At 18.4% G+C, this 20,149-nt stretch overlaps 7 protein-coding genes across 7 annotated transcripts, besides 19 other annotated features; 4 read left to right on the forward strand and 3 right to left on the reverse strand. All coding sequences in view use genetic code 6, as the record gives it.

Moving 5' to 3' along the window:
- Nucleotides 1-421: 421 nt before the first annotated feature.
- Nucleotides 422-465: a microsatellite.
- Nucleotides 464-1,074, forward strand: IMG5_086110 (copper/zinc superoxide dismutase family protein). The gene has a single exon (XM_004035795.1). The coding sequence runs from the start codon at nt 498-500 to the stop codon at nt 978-980; it is 483 nt and encodes a 160-aa protein (XP_004035843.1). The 5' UTR covers nt 464-497; the 3' UTR covers nt 981-1,074.
- A 637-nt stretch (nt 1,075-1,711) lies between these two features.
- On the forward strand, nt 1,712-2,505 carry IMG5_086120 (hypothetical protein; the record flags this gene model as incomplete). The annotated part of the gene is made up of 5 exons (XM_004035796.1): nt 1,712-1,741; nt 1,791-1,855; nt 1,938-2,251; nt 2,289-2,403; nt 2,472-2,505. 5 exons carry the CDS (start codon nt 1,712-1,714, stop codon nt 2,503-2,505), a joined length of 558 nt encoding a protein of 185 aa, XP_004035844.1.
- A 346-nt stretch (nt 2,506-2,851) lies between these two features.
- Nucleotides 2,852-2,917: a microsatellite.
- A 34-nt stretch (nt 2,918-2,951) lies between these two features.
- On the reverse strand, nt 2,952-9,295 carry IMG5_086130 (protein kinase domain protein; the record flags this gene model as incomplete). The annotated part of the gene is made up of 21 exons (XM_004035797.1): nt 2,952-2,969; nt 3,070-3,136; nt 3,293-3,410; nt 3,456-3,571; nt 3,628-3,877; nt 4,258-4,321; nt 4,369-4,551; nt 4,602-4,848; nt 4,893-5,652; nt 5,712-6,486; nt 6,609-6,683; nt 6,741-6,799; nt 6,939-7,238; nt 7,447-7,681; nt 7,722-7,801; nt 7,849-7,953; nt 7,991-8,311; nt 8,362-8,435; nt 8,478-8,831; nt 8,984-9,188; nt 9,232-9,295. The coding sequence occupies 21 exons, from the start codon at nt 9,293-9,295 to the stop codon at nt 2,952-2,954; spliced, it is 4,470 nt and encodes a 1,489-aa protein (XP_004035845.1).
- Nucleotides 3,887-3,918: a microsatellite.
- Nucleotides 4,556-4,600: a microsatellite.
- Nucleotides 6,490-6,525: a microsatellite.
- Nucleotides 8,859-8,975: a microsatellite.
- A 482-nt stretch (nt 9,296-9,777) lies between the features above and the next one.
- Nucleotides 9,778-10,226: a microsatellite.
- Nucleotides 10,227-10,380: 154 nt separating this feature from the next.
- Nucleotides 10,381-10,454: a microsatellite.
- A 611-nt stretch (nt 10,455-11,065) lies between these two features.
- Nucleotides 11,066-11,098: a microsatellite.
- Nucleotides 11,099-11,881: 783 nt separating this feature from the next.
- On the reverse strand, nt 11,882-13,167 carry IMG5_086140 (hypothetical protein; the record flags this gene model as incomplete). Its single annotated transcript, XM_004035798.1, has 4 exons — nt 11,882-12,120; nt 12,196-12,865; nt 12,940-13,062; nt 13,107-13,167. 4 exons carry the CDS (start codon nt 13,165-13,167, stop codon nt 12,075-12,077), a joined length of 900 nt encoding a protein of 299 aa, XP_004035846.1. The 3' UTR covers nt 11,882-12,074.
- Nucleotides 12,123-12,164: a microsatellite.
- Nucleotides 12,123-12,177: a microsatellite.
- Nucleotides 13,066-13,099: a microsatellite.
- Nucleotides 13,168-13,436: 269 nt separating the features above from the next.
- Nucleotides 13,437-13,504: a microsatellite.
- Nucleotides 13,495-13,557: a microsatellite.
- A 90-nt stretch (nt 13,558-13,647) lies between these two features.
- Nucleotides 13,648-13,703: a microsatellite.
- A 321-nt stretch (nt 13,704-14,024) lies between these two features.
- Nucleotides 14,025-14,906, forward strand: IMG5_086150 (protein phosphatase, putative; the record flags this gene model as incomplete). The annotated part of the gene is made up of 2 exons (XM_004035799.1): nt 14,025-14,294; nt 14,610-14,906. 2 exons carry the CDS (start codon nt 14,025-14,027, stop codon nt 14,904-14,906), a joined length of 567 nt encoding a protein of 188 aa, XP_004035847.1.
- Nucleotides 14,907-15,023: 117 nt separating this feature from the next.
- Nucleotides 15,024-15,064: a microsatellite.
- A 290-nt stretch (nt 15,065-15,354) lies between these two features.
- On the reverse strand, nt 15,355-16,583 carry IMG5_086160 (von willebrand factor type a domain protein; the record flags this gene model as incomplete). The annotated part of the gene is made up of 3 exons (XM_004035800.1): nt 15,355-15,401; nt 15,593-16,232; nt 16,371-16,583. The coding sequence occupies 3 exons, from the start codon at nt 16,581-16,583 to the stop codon at nt 15,355-15,357; spliced, it is 900 nt and encodes a 299-aa protein (XP_004035848.1).
- Nucleotides 16,584-16,981: 398 nt separating this feature from the next.
- Nucleotides 16,982-17,017: a microsatellite.
- A 207-nt stretch (nt 17,018-17,224) lies between these two features.
- Nucleotides 17,225-17,261: a microsatellite.
- Nucleotides 17,262-18,374: 1,113 nt separating this feature from the next.
- Nucleotides 18,375-19,569, forward strand: IMG5_086170 (ubiquitin-like modifier activating enzyme 5, putative; the record flags this gene model as incomplete). The annotated part of the gene is made up of 3 exons (XM_004035801.1): nt 18,375-18,409; nt 18,527-18,828; nt 18,869-19,569. 3 exons carry the CDS (start codon nt 18,375-18,377, stop codon nt 19,567-19,569), a joined length of 1,038 nt encoding a protein of 345 aa, XP_004035849.1.
- Nucleotides 18,412-18,518: a microsatellite.
- Nucleotides 19,570-20,149: the final 580 nt, after the last annotated feature.

Consider the following 20,149-nt stretch of genomic DNA (forward strand, 5'->3'; position numbering starts at 1 on the left):
TAATTATATAAAATATATCATTTTTTTATATAATTATTTAAAATAAATTATTGATATTTATATTTTAATTATTTTTATTATAATATATATATATATACATATAAATATTTTTTTTTAAATAATATTTTTATTTTAATACTTTAAAAAAAATTATAATCTTTAATAATTTTATTTTAATTTATTTTTATGTAGGATATATTTTATTGCTTTATTTACTTATTTTTATATTTAATTTATTATATTATGTATAAATTTTATATGTTATTTATTTTAATTTAATTAATATAAATAAATATTTTTTTTATAATATAAGTTTTAATTTTTTTATTATTATATATATATTTATATTATTTACAAATTATTTTTAATATAAATCTTTTATTTTATAAAAAAATTAGCAATTTAAAATAAAAATTACTAAATATAAAAAATATCTTTAGAAATAAAATAATATTTTATATATAATAATTTTAAGAAAAAAAAAACTAGAATTAAGAATGGCAGATACCGCTCCCATATATGCAATATGTATTCTCAATCCCGATGGTGGTTCTGGAGTAAGTGGACTTGTTAAACTTGTTTAATAAGGAGATTAAGTAACCATAACTGCAACAGTAAATGGCTTAAAAACTGGTCTACATGGTTTTCATATTCATTAATTTGGAAATTTAACAGAAGGATGCAAAACTGCAGGCCCTCATTTTAATCCTTTCTAAAAAACTCACGGAGGTCCTCATGATGTCGAAAGACATGTAGGTGATTTAGGAAACATATAAGCTGTTGAAGGTCAATAGGCTCAATTTAGCATTGTTGATAAGCTTATTAAATTAGATGGAGCTAATTCTGTATTAGGAAGATCATTTGTTGTTCATGCTGATGAAGATGATTTGGGAAAAGGAGGTCATGATGATTCAAAAACTACTGGGCATGCTGGTGCTAGATTAGCTTGTGGAACCATTGGTCTTTCTGGACCTTTTTGATTATTTTATTTTTAAAAGAAAAATACATATTATAAATATATATGTGTTTTTATTTTATTTATTGCATTTGAAAAAGTAAGATATTATATTATTTTATGATATTTTTTTTAGTTAAGATATTATATTATAAAATATATACAATTAGAAGAAGTATATATATAACAAAAAAAACGAATTGTAATAATTTGAGTATTTAATAAAACAATATTATATAATATAATTTTATTTTTCCATTTTATTTATAAAATTATTATTTTGATGAAAAATCAAAAATCTTAATAAATTTTTATTTATAAAAAGCCTTTAGCTTAAATATTTTTTTAAACTTTATATTTTAAATTCGAAATTATTTATTTACAAAGTATAATATGTATAAATATTTATTAGAATTTAAACAATTTGCCTTAATAGAATTATATATTAAATATATTTTATTTATATTATTTATTTCTAGAACAAAATTAATTAAATATTGATTTCTTAAATAAATAATATACCGAAGTTTTTATCCATTTTTATTATTAATTTAAATATATAATATTTAACTAATATTTAAATATTTAATTTTTCTCTAAAATAAAACAAAAATTAAATAAATATACATAAAAATGAGTACAAACGAACTGAGAATATGTGGAAGATATAAATTAATTAACAGAATAGGAGTAGGCACGTTTGGATCAATTTACTTAGCAAAAAATGTATAAAATAACACATACGTTGCAATAAAAATGGAAGAATTAAAATCCATGCATCATTAAGTAAAATAATAATTAAATAAAAACAAGCTTAATCATACAAAAAATTAAGCTCTTATATGAAGGCAAAATATATTAAAGTTTACAAGGAGGGATTGGAATTCCAACAATGTATTGGTAGAATAGAAAATTTAATTTTTTTTCCAAATATTATAAAAAATAAATTTCGTTAAAAAAATATATAAAAATTTAATGAAAGGTGCGGACAAGAAGGTGATTACAATTTTCTTGTAATGGAATTATTAGGAAATAATTTAGAAGAATTATTTGTTCAATGCGGAAATAAATTTTCTTTAAAAACTGTTTTAATGATTGCAGATTTAATTCTTTCAGATTTGGAATATTTTCATTTTAAATCTTATATACATAGAGACATTAAACCAGAAAATTTTATATTAGGATAAGGAAAAAGAGCTAACTAAATTCTAATAATTGATTTCGGATTATCAAAAAAATATAGAGACCCAAAAACATTTGAACATATTTCTTTTAGAGATGGAAAAACATTAATTGGTAAAAAATAAAAAATATAATAAATATTTTTTTAAAGGTACCACAAGATATGCAAGTATTAATTGTCATAAAGGATATGAATAATCAAGAAGAGATGATTTAGAAAGTTTATGCTATATGCTAATTTATTTTTTGAAAGGAAAACTACCTTGGTAAGGCATTGATTTAGAAAATAAAGAAGAGAAATGTTAAAAAATAAAAGATTTAAAAATTAATTTAGGATATGGAAAATTATTAAAGGATATTCCTATTGAATTTAAAACATTTTTGAATTATTGTAAAAGTTTAAAATTTGAAGAAAAACCGGATTACTCATATTTAAGAAAAATCTTAAAAGAAAGATTTCTTAAAGAAGGGTTTTGCTTTGATTTTATTTACGATTGGACTCTTATTCCTATGAGAAATAAAATGCCTAATATTAATAAAAGTTTTCCTATTTAAATACCTCTTATTCCGGCAGAATAAGAGTTTTTAAATTAATATTAAGATTAAAATAAGTCCAAATAAAAAAAAAGAATTTCGATAAATTCAGAAGAATAATATGAAGAAGAAGAAGAGGACGAAGAAGATATAAAATAATAAAAATTGTAAATGCATTATTAATAATAATAATTATAAGAATAAAAATATAAATAATAATATTAATAATAATAATAATAATAATAAATATATTAGTAGAAAGTATAATAATAATAAAATATCATTTAATAAAATAAACCTAATAAATAAGAAAAGGAAGATTTAAATAAATAATTATATTAAAAATAAGTAGAAATTGAATATTAATAAAAAATTATAAAATAAATTGAATAATATACTAAAGAGCACAAAAAATAAAAGAAAAAAAAGATGATTGTTTAATATTTTGAAACTTAATAATTTTTACTTTCAAAATAATATATATATAAAATAAAAAAAAATTCTAAAATAATAAAAAGTAATATAAAAAATATATTATACATTTGTAAATTATAATCTTAGTTAAATTTAAAAAAAACTCATTGCTTTTAATCATTTAATATATTATTAGATTTAGTTTACAATTAATCTTATATTTATATCATTTTTTTGAATTCCTCCTTACTAATAGCATATTCATCAGTTAACATTCTTGCCAAACTTATGTAGCCAGTCATATCCCCACTTCTAACTAAATTTCCTTTATAAATTAAATATAATCTTTCTATAATAAAACAAAGTATACCTGCATCACAGTTTAAAGGTGAATTCGCATTTGGATTACTCATTAGTTATTATATTGCCCTACATAGAGATTCTAAAGTCCAACTTGGAGTCCATTAATCTTTGATAATATCAAGACTATTTATTTTTATAATTTTATAAATAAATTTAATTCTTTTTTTTAAATAATTTACCATATTTCACCTGTTTCCCAATGAATATTTGGATGAAAAATGCGTGTTTTGAAAATCATTTGTGGCGCCTATATAGGATAATTTTAGTTCAAATTTATTTTTATTTCAAATATTCCTTCTGAGTATGCAGAATCTTCTGGACCAAATACAAATGCTCTCCATTTGTATATATCTGATTCATCAAAAAGTAATATAAAATTATCTTTTTCTCTTATTTTTGAAGCTTCGCTTGCTTCTTTTAAAATTCTGCCTTTGTTCATTTTTTATTTTAAATATTTTTTTATTTAAATAAAAATATAAAACTAATATATTTTTATTGATTTCATATAAATATAAATTTTTGTATTAGAAAATTATTGTAATTTTTATTTAATACTAATATAATTTTATCAAAATATACATTATGCTATTTTACGAATTTAATTTTTATTAAATAAAATAATATAATGAAAAAAATCATTTTTTTTTAAATAATAAATAGAAATAATTGTAAGGAAATAATATAAATAAGGTTTAAAAATTTCCTAAATATTCTTAATACTCCATCAAAATTTTTAAGTTTACAATTTTTTTGTTAATGCTTAATATTTTTAAAATTAATATAATAAAATATATTATTATATAAACTACTTCTTGTCATCATTAAACTTTTTAAGGCATAATTACGTGTAACAGGATTTTCTCTATCATAATCCTAATTTTTTAATTTTAAATTAAAAAATATTTATATTTTTAAATTACAGAATCGAAGTATATTTCAACTTCTCTATAATTTTTCTATTCTGATTGAGAATTTGAAGGGAATAGCCAATCATTTAATTCTTGCATTGGCAAAATGCTTATTAATAAAGTGGCACAACATAAAATTAAATTTGAGAGTTCATAAGTACCAAATAGTTAATATTTAAAGAAGAAGTTTCCGAACTAAAATAAATGATATATAAATATTATAATAAGATTATTTAAAATATTACACAATGAAGAACAACACAATATTCAACCATTTCTATCATTTCAATAGTAAGACCTTTTCCAATACTTTCCTTTACAGTTCTTCTGTATATAAGATTATATTTATCAGTAATATAATAAAGAATAACTCCTAAAATTGACCAAACAGTAGCCATAGGAATAACAGGGCTATAGAAAAATGTAAACCACATAGTTTTCATTATATCAGCATATCTTTTACCCATAGCATAATCAGGATGCTCCATTAATCTAAAAAAAATAAAAAAATATTTTTTTAATTTCATAACGAATACATATTAGCTTATTTTTAAGTTAAAGTTGATTAATTTCCTTTTTTCAATTCTTTATTTCTTTTGAAATTTTTCCAAATACTCCAAGGGTCTATAATCCAAGCAAGAGCTGGTATAATAGCATTATTAATAAATACTAAATATTCTCCATATATCATTCCTCCTCCAATTCCATAATAATTTCTGAAAAAGATAATTTCAACAAAAAAGGTAATAAGCGCAGTATTAGTAAACAATGCAAGAGTTAGTTTTCTTGCAAAAGAAATATTTAAGTTAGTTTTTGTGAGCCATTTTTCATGATCGACAATCTAATGTATAGTGAAGGGTAAACAAAATTTATTAAAAATAACAATTAAAAACGATATTAAGAAAGAAATAGGATAAATAAAATATAAACGACTTGAGTTAACTTCATCCTTTTTATTTTTCTCTTAATGTTTAAGCTATTCTTCAAATAATTATTCATACGCCTCATCAATAAGTTTTGATTAGAGATAAGAGAGTAAAGCTATAACAGCAAAACAAACGCAAACGAGTAAAATGGTTAAAAGATTAGTACCTATTCTTGCAATTATTTTCTCTTTGGTAGAACAATGGGCAAATTCCCAATCTATTTCTGCAGGTTCAGGTGCTTATTATATATATAAATGACGATCTTTCAAATATAAAGCAGTATTATATTTTACTGATTATCCATTTTTAAAATAATTGATGAATCTTTTAAAAAAATTAATGCTATTATTTTCTAAAACTAAGTTTTTTTCTATAAATAAAAAATATATATTTAATTATTTTTTTAAGAAAATAATCATATTTATATACCTTGTTCAGTTTCAAAACTAATTATTGCTTGTCCAGTAAATTTACTAGCATTATGTTCAACTTCACGTTCCATTTTATGTAATTAATTATGTAATTCATGTATTTTATGGTCTAGTTCTAGTACTTCAGGATTAGTTAAGTCAAATTTTTAACTAAGAATTTTTTATTTATTTTTAACTATTTCGTCTATTTCTTCTTCGATTTCAATAATTTCTTTTATGTCATAAATGAGTACTATTTTTGAGACTCTAATATCTTATTTTGGGTTAGATTAATAAGTAAAAAGTCTTTTTAAAGTATCTTTAATATTAGGCATATCCTTTGGGATATTCTATACTAATACACTATAATCAGCAGGTGTGATATTATTTTCATCAACAATACAGTCCATATCTTTTTGCTACTTTCTGAAATAAATAGTCATTAGGATTTAACAAATCATAGCAATTAGAGACCAAACAGCAAAAGAAGAATTATTTGGCTCATCTATTATGTTTGCTATCGAATATTTTACTATACTATTAAATACGCAAAGCTCTTTGTAGTTCTCTTTGGGGTGCTTTTTTTGGTGATGGGCGTGTTCGAAAGCTTCTAAAGATGTGTAACGGCAAAAATTTCCTTTAACATTTTATATTATACTGGGAATTCCTTAGATTAAAAATAAAACTGTTAACATTGCTATACAATTCTTTAAATAATTATAGAAAAGAGGAAATCCAGAACCTAAAAAACCTAATTCTATTAAATCTACATTTAAACCAATCGCTTACCTTTACTTTTTTTATTTTTATTTATAATTTTTATTTTATTTATATAAACTAAATTTTATATATTTATTTTTAAAATTCAATTTTTAAATAAATATTATACTAAAATATTATATATATATATATATACTATTTCATATCCACAACATTAACATATGTCTTATATTAAATCTGATTTCAATTCTGGTTTCGTTTCCCTTGATTACTATTTTTTTGTTTAATTTAAAGCTATTTAATATTTTTTAATTATATAATTAAGTACAGCATGTATTTTTGCTAACTCCCAATTCGGAGGTATTCTCAAGAAATCATATTAGTGGCCTAAATTTAAATAAAATTTTATTTAGAATTAAAGTAAATTAATATTTTATATCGAAAAAAACCTTTTTCATGTTTTGGCTTTTATTTTCTTTTACAATCTTGTACTGAACTTGAATATAATTATACTTATGAATCTTACAAGCTTTATTTATTTTTGTTTTGTTAGTCTGCATGTAACTAATTAAATTATTCTTATTTTTATTAGTTTTATAAAAATTTTAGATTTTTTTTAAAAAATACGTCCTAAATTTGGTTAATAAAATATATTTTCTTTCATCAAAAGTTTTTATTTATTTTATGAAATGACTAAAATTACTTATATTATTTATAAAAATAAAAATAAAAATAGAAAATATTTAATTGAATTAATATTTTTTATTTTATTTAAAATAAATAAAAATGTATTAGCACATTAATTTTTTACAAACATTTATTTTACCTTATTTTATATTTTTTTATATTAGATTATAACAATTTATTCATTTATAATATTTAAAATTTATTCGAAAATTATAAATTTTTATTATTATATTATTTTATATAAAGAAAAATTCAAATTTAAATTATTAACATAAATATTTTTATTATCTTATGAAAACTAAATAAAAATATAAATAAAATATATTCCTATTATTTCTAAATATTACATATATAAATTTATTCAAATAATTTATTTTTTATTTGCAAAATTTACTAATAAATCAGCAAATTCTGAAAGTGAAATCTTTTAAAATTATTTTTAATATCAAAAAAAAAAAAAAAAACCATTCCATCGTTATTTTAATCACAATCTTTTAATAAATTATTCCAAACTTATTCTTTTAAAACTATTCCACCCATAATATCTTCTAACTCTTTTTTAGTTATTTATCCATTATTATCCTTTCGTTATATTAATATTTATAAAATATAAAATAAAAACTTAATCTATTAATTTAAAGGCTTATTCAATTCTATCTTTAGATTATAATTTTTCTTTTTATAAAGACGCTACTAAGAATTCTATATAAAAAATAATTTATATAAATAAAAAAAAAAGTATAAATTACCTGTAAATTCAACTTTTCCAGATCCATCTAGATCTAAATCTTTAAAAGAATCTTCCACAATTTATTAAGCTTTAATAAAATCACCGTTTAAAAAATTTGTATATCCTTTTAAAATATTTATAAATTTTTAATTAAAAAATACCTTAAATTAATTCTTCTCTAGATAACATACCATCTCCATTTGTATCTAAACTATCGAAATATTAAACCATTTATTCTTTTTCTTAAGTATTAATCACTTAATTTGCCATCAGTTATAATATAGCGGCTCTTAATTTGCTTTTGGCTTAAAATTAACACAATTTTTTCATTATTTTATCATCCAATTATTCGACATTTCTATTTTAAGAAATCCAAGGATGAGCATATGCTTCTGCTGCTGAAATTCTATTAATAGGATTATATTGCAACATTTTAGATATTAAATCTTTAGCTTCTTTTGAAATAAAATTCCAATCTTCAGCTATAATAATATATGTAAATAAATATATATACTATCAATAATATTTTTACAATAAAATTCATATTTTCCTTTTTTAACTTTTTCATATATTTCTTAATCACTATAACCAAAAAAAGGGGGATAACTAACAAATTTTTAAAATAAAAGAAAATATAAAAAATTATACCCACAAAGCATTATGTATAAAATAACTCCTAAAGACCAAACATCACATTTTTCATCATAAGGAGTTTTCGTTAAAATTTCAGGTGCAACATAAAAAGGCGTGCCAATTCTTTTAGTAAGCTTTTAATCAGGATTAAATTTAGTAGAAGCACCAAAATCAATAACTTTTAAATTACTGTTTGACTATTTTTTATCAAAAAGAATATTCTCAGGTTTTAAATCTCTATGGACTATTTTATGGAAATGACAATAAGATATTGCTGATAATATCTATTTCATATAATTTGCAGCTACTTTTTCTGTAAATGGACTAACGTCTTTAATTCTTTCAAAAAGTTCTCCACCTGTACAATATCTTTGTATAATTATAATTTAAAAATAAATATGTATATATATAAAAATATAAATATTTATATATTTAATTCTATATATATATATATATATATATATATATATATATATATTTATATATCTATATACATTTACATATATATATATAATTCTTACTCAGTAATTAAATAATGATTTTTATCATCTTCAAAATGTTCGAAAATTTTAATTATATATGGATTATCTATTTATTTAACAATATTTAATTCTTCAAATAATTAATCTTCTTATATTTTATTTAATTTTTCTTTTTTTATCATTTTCATTGCTCTTATAATACCTGTTGTTTTATGTGTTACTAAACATACAATTCCAAAACCTCCTGTATATATATTTTTTTTTTTATTATTAAAATAATAAAAAACCTTCTCCTAAAACTTTTCCTAATTAATAAAATTCAAGTATATTTTAATTGTTCTAACGAACCATTCCTTTTTAAATTTTATAATCGTCATTATTTTTTGTTTTTTAATTCTAATTAATATTTATTTAATTAATAAAAATTATTCCTTTGTTATTTTTATTATTTTTATAACTTCAAGTTATTTTTTTATAAAATTACAGAATTATTCTTCTAAAATTCTTAATTTTCATTTTATGTGTTTTAAGATTATAATTTTTATTCTATTTATTTTTATGAAATGTTTTTTTACATATTAGCTAATTCTTAGTTTTCTGTATTAATTTTTCACTTTTTTATATCTTAATATTAAATATAAATGAATACCTTAATATTTTATTCCTATTCTATGTCATTTGTTTAAGATTAACAACAACCCATTATATGTTATTTTAATATTTTAATTAGAATAAAATACTGAAATCTATATATTATTTTTCTGAATTATATTTTTTGATTATAAATTAAGCAAAAAAAAGTTATTTATTTTATGAATTAATATATAATAAATATTAAAAACATAAATATTTATAAAAATTATATGTTAATAAATTATAGTTTGATATTATTTTATTTGATAAAATAATATTAATTCCATAAATAACTGTTTTTAAAATAAGAAATAAATATTTTATAAAATATCTTTAATAATAACTATTATTTTAATTTGTGTAAAATATTTTTTTAAAAAAAATATTATTTATATTTAAATAATTTATAAAATAATTAATTAAAAACATAAATATTTATAAAAATTATATGTTAATAAATTATAGTTTGATATTATTTTTATTTGATAAAATAAATATTAATTCCATAAATAACTGTTTTTAAAATAAGAAATAAATATTTTATAAAATATCAATAATAATAACTATTATTTTAATTTGTGTAAAATATTTTTTTAAAAAAAATATTATTTATATTTAAATAATTTAGTTAAAATAATTAATTAAAAACTTTTCTAAAATTAATTGATTCAATTTATTTAAATTAAGAAATTATATTATTTAATATGACAAAAAATATTAAGTTTTTAATAAAATTGTTATTATTTATAATAAAAATAAATATACAACAAAAAGAAAAAAGAAAAACAATAAGAATTAACACTTAATAAAATATAAATATTTTAAAATATTAAATCATATATTATATTTAATAATAATAAATAAAAAATATTTTAAACATGTAATTTTAATAAAGATATTTTAAAAGAAAATAAAACTGATTTAATATAATAAAATATTAAATTTAAGATTTAAAACTGGAAAACAAGGTTTTTATATCTAATAAATAGGTGATTTTTAAAAACGGTGTGTATGTATCTGCAACAGCACCTCAGTTTGACCTTTTAAAAAAGACCATATAGCTTAATAAGATTAAGTAAGACATACAAAATATTTAAGAAATTTAACTGTTGAGAAAGTTAAGTCACAAAATTTTACACTGAAAATAGATTATTTACTTTATAATTGAGAAAATCAATTTATTTTGGGAAAAGTTTTTGTCGCAAATGCAGATCCATATAATTTTGAAAGTGCAGAGTTTGTCGATTCTAAAACTAAATGACATATAGGGATTATATTAACCAGTTTTACTGTTGGCTTATCTGATTAATTTAATATTTGATAACTTAAATAAATATTCAAATAATATTTTTTATATCTTTTATTTTTTATAAAATTTAATTTTATTTTATTTGCAAGTTTTAATTATTCTTTACTATATTTTGTTTATTATTAATTTTTTTTAAATTTAATCAAATATTAAAACAATTTTATATAGATTATATAAATATATTTATAGATTTTAATATCTATAATTTTAATTTACGCATATTAAAAATATTTTTTGTTTTGTTTATCATTCATTTTCATATTCATTTAGACCTTACTCTTTGAAATAATTAAAGTCATCATCATTATTATCTTTTCTTTTACTCTCACAAGAGTCATCATCCTCTTCTTCATATTCTTCTTCATTTAATTTTTTACCTTCATTTTGTTATTATTTAATGTTATTTTTCTTTTTTTCTTCAATAACTTCAAAGAGTACTTTATTATTAAACTAATTATGTTTATTTCTAATATTTTATGCAAAATCATCAGAATCATCAAACTTTTTTTCATCTTATTAGCAATTATCTGAACTATTTTAATCTTTAAATTAATAAAATTTACTCACTTTTGATTTCTAATTTTATTATGAATATTCTGTTTATTAATTTTCTTATTTATCTTAAGAAACTTATTCTAAATTAGGAAAAGCCATCATATTCCAATGCAGTTATTCTTCTTTTTAATATCTTTTTGGACTTTACTTTTTTTTTTTAAAAAAAAAAAAATTATTTTTTTTAATAAAAAAAATACAAAGCTGTTTTATTAAAAAAGATACACATCATCATCTTCGTTATCAAATTCGAATTTTAGTTTATAAATTTCATTTAATTTTTAGTTTTTTTATTTGCCATTTTCTTCATCTATAGTTGTACCACCAAATAAATATATTCTGTTTTTTGTTCAATAATAAAGTATAAAAAAATATTAAAAATACTCATTTTCTTAAGTATTTATTGATGTATGAAACATAAATGGTGGTATTTATTGACTTACTTATTCAAGCTCAGTCCAAAAATCTTATTAATAATCATATATAACAATTTAATTTGTAATTTATTAATTTTTTAACATTCCTCCAATATATACTAATTTGCTTTTAATTTTATTCACAGTATGAAAAGCTCTAGATTATGGATAAAATTAATTTTCTTTTTAAAAAATTTTTCGCCAAAAAAAAGTTTTCAAATCAAGTTAATAAGAATCGTTTACTAATTTATTATATCCATGAATTCCTTATATATATACATATATATGTATATACATATATATATATATATTTATATTTATATTTTTTCTTTATATTTTACCTCCAAAAATTATTAAACTATAAGGATTTTATAAAAAAATACATGTATGACCTCTTCTTCCTGAAGGTATATCTCCGAAAGTTTTTACTTTATGCCAATTCCATTCTTTTCATTTTATTTTTAATAAAATTAATTTAAGCTAAAAAAATACTAGAATCTAAAGTCCATAAAAAGTTATATTCGTTACATCCGAACTAAAATTTAAAAGAATCCCATCCGCCAAACAAAACGACTTAATTCTTAGTATAATCATAAACTAAAGTATGATCTCTAACGCCTGGCGGACATAATTAATTAGGTTATTATAATTTTTTAATTTAAATTTCGTGCTAATCAGCATTTGATAAACCCAAATCATTATCAACATTTTATTTTTTTTAAGGGGAATCTTATTACATGAAAAGTTTTCCTTCTAAAGTAGATTTAGTATTTTTTTAATGTCCTATATCTAAACTTTGCACATTTTCAGAATAATTACTTTGACGGACTTAATTAGTCTGTATATTTATAACAATTATTTAATTTGTATATTTGCTTCCGTCCCAACCACCAAACATCATTACATTATTATTACAATGATCAAATGGAAAGTGCAGAGATTAATGCCCTACAAATCTTAAACTATCAGGATTTTTTAATTATATTTTTACTTTTTCCCATTTTTTTTCTTCTGTTTTATTTAGATTTATTTTAATTTTTATGTAAATTTAAATTAATATTTTTTCTTTTTATCAATATTATTACTTAAATTAAATGTATATGCATCATTATATTCAGACTTTTTGTCATAACCACCATGAATAAATGCAAGGCCTCTACTTTAAATAAATGATGATACATGATTATTTCTTGGAGCTGGAATATATCCTTTTTTTAATTTATTTTTAAATTTATATTTTAATTTTTATCACCTGTTGCTAATATTTTTTAAAATGACATTTATACATCTGTATCAATATAGTTTTTGCTCATTTTTTTTTTTAATTATTTTTAAGATATAGTATTACCAATTTTTATTTAGTTTAAATTAAAATATAAATTATTTTAATTATAAAAATATTGATAAAACACTTAGTATATTTTAAAATTTTAACTATACTTTAATTTTATATGTTTTTGATTAATATTGTTTATTAAATATAAATTCTAATTTATTTTTAAATGTATATATTAAGTTTTTATAGCTATTTATTATAGTTTAATAATAAATATTATTTAAAATTTAAATTATTAAGTTTTTATAATTAAATAATATATAATTAAATATATTAATATATTAATATTAAATTATAAATATTAATTATAAAATTTATTTTAATATTATAAATGTTTTATATTATCTATTTTAAAATTTTTATTTATTATAAATATATTATTAAATTCATTTAAAACAAATAATTACATAAACTTAATCTTATAATTTCTACATTTTAAATATAATTTTTTTTATTTATTAATTATTAAATAAATAATTAATTATTTTAATAAATGAATATAATTTTTAAATATAATTTAGATATTCAAAATAATTATTTTTATGTAAATTATATTGAATTTAGTAAATTTTTAAAATTAAAACATAATTTGATGATATCGAATATAAAATACTTAATTATTTTTTGTATTTTAGTTTTCATATTTATTTTTAAAATAAAAAAGAATTATATTTTATAAAAATTAAAAACTAATTTGATTTGTATATTTTTTTTTATTTTTAAAAATAATTATACTGTAATTAATTTTAGAATAAAAAGTTAATTTTAAATTTATTATTAAAAAAAGTTAAATATAAAAGATATATTTTTATTAAAAATAATATTTTTAAAAAAATGATTCGATTATAAAGGCAAGCAAAAAGTTTTTTAAGAATATAAGAATTAGCTTAGCAAATAAATAAACAATCTTTTTCAAAATCACTAAATCCGGAATAATAAATAAATTAATTTATTTCATAACATTTTAATATTCCTCATCCCGAAAAAGTTCATAAAGGAGGTGAAGATGCTTATTTTTGCAACAGTCAATTGTGTTGTGTTGCTGATGGAGTAGGTGGTTGGGCTGAATATGGAATAGACCCAGGTCTTTATAGTAAAGAATTGGTAAGAAATATTTAATAAAATTTTAACTAAAATAAGAATCTTTACTTAAAAAATCCTAAATAATTAATTATTGATTCGCATAAAATCACAAAAGCTCAAGGTTCTACAACATGTTCCATATTAACATTAGATGAAAATAAACCAATATTATATTCTAGTTATATAGGGGATAGTGGATATATAATTTATAGGAAAGAAAATGAATAAATAAATCCCATTTTTGTGAGCAAAGAATAGACTAAATCATTTAATTTTCCATATTAAATTGGGTCTGAGGGAGATGATCCGATTTAATCGTTGATTTTTTAACATTAGGTTAAAGATAATGATTTAATTGTTCAAGGTACTGATGGAATATTTGATAATATTAATGAAGAATAGATTTTAGGGTGTATTAAACCTTTTTGGGAAAATAATGAAATTATTAATGACATTAAAATGCTTGCTGAAATTATTGCTAAATATGCTTTCAGACTTTCTTTAGATCCAGCTTACAATTCACCTTTTGCAAAAAGAGCGATGGAAAATAAACTTAGGTTTAAAGGAGGAAAATCTGATGATATTACAGTTGTAGTTGCATAAATTAGAATTAATAATAATAAAAATAATTGAATATTCATTTTAATTAAATATTTTTTGTATTTATTTATATTTTTTAAAAAATTTATGATGATTATTTTTTAAAAATAATTAATTTTTTGATAATATTTATATGATTTTTAATTTTTTATAATTATTTGAATTTAAATCAATATTTAATTTAAATAATAAAACATATATTATTCTATTTAATTACTTATAAAAATATAATATTTTAAAAATCAAAAAATTATAATAATAATAAAAGTAAAATAATAAAAATATATATATATATTTATAATATTCACATTTTTTTTTAGCATAATTAACTAATTCTTATTGCATTTTATTTTAATTACAAAAGTTATAATCAACAACTGCTGACTATTGTTTCATATTAACTTTAAAGTTTTACATCATTTTGCACTTACCATTTAAATTATAAATAGATTTTTCTGAATTTTTCTAGCATTCTATCAAATCATTTTTAATTTAAGAAAGCTTTGATATATTATTCGGATGCGAAACCTTTATTTTTTCAATAATATTTTATAAAATGGCCTTTCCCTAATCATATTATTATTTTTCTGCACAAAATATTGCACTTTAGATTGCTTCTGCGGCATTAACCCTTAAATAATTAAACTCCACATTTTGGTTAATTTCAGAATCTTCGTAAATTTTTTCATTTTCTAAAAATAAGGTTAAAACTAAATTACATTATTTATTTACAGAAGTAGTATATTAGGGATTTACAGGTATAGCAGTTACATTAGCCTTTATAAGTTCAACATTTCTTTCGAAATCTTATAAACTTTAAATTAATAAAGGAGGAATAGTGACTTCGAAAATGAAATCTTTGGTAATTCCTGATAATAGTTAATTAATATTGATTTAGAAATGTGAATTTTAGTTAACGCATTTAAACATATTTCCATAAGTTTTAGATATTTAACATTATTTGAAGCGTTTTTGGAAATTAGCATCTTATATATTAAGACTAAAATCAATTTAAATATCTTAAGCTACAACTGAAAAAATACCACCTAAAGCATCCACAAAGAATTCATTAACTTGGTCTATTTTTTCTACGTAATAAAAGTTTCCATCTTTTAAATCACATATATTGTTCATTAAAGTAGAATCATGATCATCTCCAAATCCGAAACAATGAATAGTCAAGCAATCATTGGGTAAATTAGTTTTTATTTTTTGTAAGCTAGGTGGGTCTTAACCATCTGAAAGTAAAAAAATGGAACTTATAGGATTTTATTAATTTCTATCTTTTAAAACTTTAAATGCTTATTGCATTCCTGAATATATATTGGTACCTCCTGTACTATATATTCCATCAATTACCTGTAATAAATTCTATTTATTTTAAGGGGTCATTTTCGTCAATTTACATAATCTTTCGGAATAAAAATTAAATAAAATAAGGGAAATTCGATCATTATCATTCATTAATTCTAGTAAAAGGCGAAGTGTTTATTTTACATTTTCTATTTTTTAACCTTACATTGATCCTGAATTATCTATTACACAAATTAAATCGATATTAGGTCTATCTTCGAAAGGGTTTTTATCTAATTCTTCATCTGTTTTAAGTTCTTTAGGTTAAGTATCGTCTAAAGTTTTTATAGAAAGTAAAATAGGAATTACTTGAGAAAATTAAGAATTGAACTAGATATATTTATTTAACGATTTCATTTCTAGGTTTATCCCTTTTTCGAGATCATAAGCTTTATTATGAAACTTAACATTTTGGTTTTGATTTATTTAGATTTAGTCATCATCATTATATTTTTAAATTAATAATTATTATTTAATTTATATATTTTATAGTAATGATATTTATTATTATGGTCTTTATTATACATTTTATTATTAGGGAATTTGTAATTATTAGATTTATTAAATTTAAGGAAATTTTTGTGAAGTTTAAACTTTTTTTTACTTTTGATTAATTTTGTATTATTTAGGTGACTTATTGAATTGGTAATCGTTTTTAAACAAGGGACTTGCTTTAAGTTAGTTAGAGAGTCACTTATTAGTGTTTAATTGTTTTAGAAACTACTTTTTCTATTTTAAAGAAAGTTATTAATCCATTTTTATTTTCTATTTTTTATATTTTCTATTTTTTTTAATTAATTCAATTTTTTTTTTATACCAGTATATATAAAAAATAAAGATCTATTAATATATTTTTTCTGATAAAATATTATAAATATAATATATTTTCTCTATTATAATTAATTAGTTATTTATAAAATATATTTAATATTATATTTTATAATTTCAATTTTCTTTATACAAATAAATTATAATTTTACATTTTTATATAACCAAGCAATATTAATTTTTATTAAATAATATTATTTTCATTAAGTATATAAAAATTATTTATAAACAATAGATACATAAATATATTCACTTTATTTATATAAAACTAATAATTTAATTTTTTTGAATTTATAGAAGTAAAATATTCATTAATTAGCAAATAATTTAAAAATATGCAATTAACGAAATTAATAATTTTGTATATATATATTTAATTTTTTTTAAAAAATAAATATTAAAATATATAAATAATTATTTTTAACATTTTTAAATTTTAATATCTATTTTAGAAAAAAATGAAACTTTATATTTTATTAAATTCATAAATTATTTAATTATTCTATTTTTCAAAATAATAAATTAGTTTTTTTTACTTAAACTTAGTTTTCATTTAATTTTAATTTCAATATATTATAGTAAATAGTTTTAATTATATAAAAAAATTAAAATCCGATTTTGAGTAAATACAAAATTAAAAAAAAATAATAATATATTTATTACATCAAAAAAAAAATTATTTTAACATGAATTATGATTATAATTTATGATAATAGAATCTAAAATAATAAAAATTAGTATTTTTATTAAGTTTATTTTTTAATTTTATTCTTATGTTTAGATTTGTAATAAAATGTGTAATAAATTATATTTCTAATGGCCTTTAATAAGTTTTTTTAATGAATTTAATTCATAATATATTAAATAAATATATAAAAATATATGCAAAATAAAAGTATATAGAATATATACTTTTTAAAAATATTTTATTTAATCAATAATAAAAAAACAAAGGCAAAATATTAAATAATTTATGACCAGAAAAATATGTAAAAAATAATATAAATAATAAAATATTGTTATCTATAAAAATAAAATAAATAAAAGAATATAATTGTTTATATGTTTTAATATTAAATAACAATGATTTAAATAAATTAATTATATATATGATTTTATTTTAAATTAAAAAAAAAAAATATAAATAAAAATATAATAATTATTTTAAATCATATTAAATTTTTTATTAAAATATCTTATTTGATATACAATTTTTTTAAAAATATGGATTTGTAACTATAATAATTAATAAAAGAAAAATAAAAAATAAATGATTAAATACAAACTTTAGTAAAAGTTTAGTTTGAAAAATACCAAGGAATGAGTGAAGAAGTAAAAGACGACAATCCATATAGGTTATATATATATATATATATATATATATATATATATATATTTAAATATATTTTTTTATATTTCTATATATATATTTATATATATAATTATGCATATATATATACATATTTTTAAAGTCGTCTAATGGCTCTTAAAAGAATGGGTATTGTTCAAAATTATGAAAAAATAAGAGACTGTTCAGTTTTAATTGTAGGTGTAGGAGGAGTAGGTTCTGTTGTAGCTGAAATGTTAACGCGTAGTGGAATAGGAAAACTTGTGATTTATGATTACGATAAAGTTGAACTTGCAAATATGAATAGACTATTCTATACTCCTCATTAAGTCGGCCTTTCTAAAGTACAAGCTGCAAAAGAAACTCTTTTAAGTATTAATCCTGAAATCGAAATAGATGCATTTAATATGAATATTACATCTTCGTGTAAAAATTTTTAAATTTTAAAAATCATATATTAAAAAAGCTGGTTTTGATCATTTATTTGATAGAATTTAAAAAGGTGGTAAAAATGAAAGTAGAATAAATTTAGTATTGTCTTGTGTTGATAATTATTCCGCTAGGATGACAATAAATACGGCATGTAATGAATTAGATTAAATTTGGTTTGAAAGTGGAGTTTCTGAAGATGCTATGAGTGCTCATATTTAAGCTATGATTCCTGGAGAAACAGCTTGTTTTGCATGTGCAAGCCCTATAGCCGTTATTGAATAAGATGAGTAAAATATAAAAAGAGAAGGTGTCTGTGCTGCAAGTTTACCTACTACTATGGGTATTACGGCTGGTTTTTTGGCACAAAATACTTTGAAGTTTTTATTAGATTTCGGAGATTTAACCTTTTTGTTAGGGTATAATGCTAAAAGCGATTTTTTTTAAAATTATGTTATAAAACCGAATGAAGATTGCAAAGAAGCGGCTTGTTAGAAAAGATAAAAAGAAAAAAAAGGAAGTAAAGGGTTTTTGGGTTTAATTGAAGAAAAAAAATAAAAAATAAAAGATGAGTAATCTAAATAGTTTTAAAATTTGGAAAACAAGTGGGGAATTGAGAATGTTGAAGAAGGAAATTAGGTTATTTCCTCATAATTTTAGGAAGTTTAAGAAGAAGAATAAAGTAAATTAGAAGATACTAATTTAGAAGATCTTATGGCAAAATTAAAATAATTGTGATTTTTTTTAAATAAAATTATTATGTAATTTTATTTTATTAAAATTTATTTTTATAACTAGTTCAATGTATTTAATTTTATAATAATACAATTGCTTTTTAATATGAATATATTATTCATAATATTTATTTGTAATTAAACCTAGATATTTTTTTTTGTTAAGTTTGTATTTTTTATTAAATATTTTTGTTTGTTCTTAACTTTTTCAAACCATAAGTTTAATTATTTTTTAAATAAAAAAATATCGACTTTAGATTTTTTTAAATATATCATAAATAAAATCTTGATTTGTTAGAGATTAAAAACTTAAATCAATTTAAATTTAAATAAAAGTAATATTTTATTTATTAGAATCAGAATTTATAATATAATATAATACATTTAAAGTACTTGTTTTAGTTATTTCTTCATTATTTTAGGAACTTTTTTTAGAATTATATGGACAACTAAAAGAGGTTTTTTTCCTAATTATTTAATTGTTATTTTTTTGATTTGAATATTTTAAAATTATTATTTGAGCTGTGATTAATACTTTTATTCATTCAGAATATTTGTAATATGTTAGAAAATTTATTTTAGTT

This window comes from Ichthyophthirius multifiliis, assembly GCF_000220395.1.
Source record: "Ichthyophthirius multifiliis unplaced genomic scaffold scaff_1120509250634, whole genome shotgun sequence".
In the NCBI taxonomy this organism is placed as follows: domain Eukaryota; phylum Ciliophora; class Oligohymenophorea; order Hymenostomatida; genus Ichthyophthirius; species Ichthyophthirius multifiliis.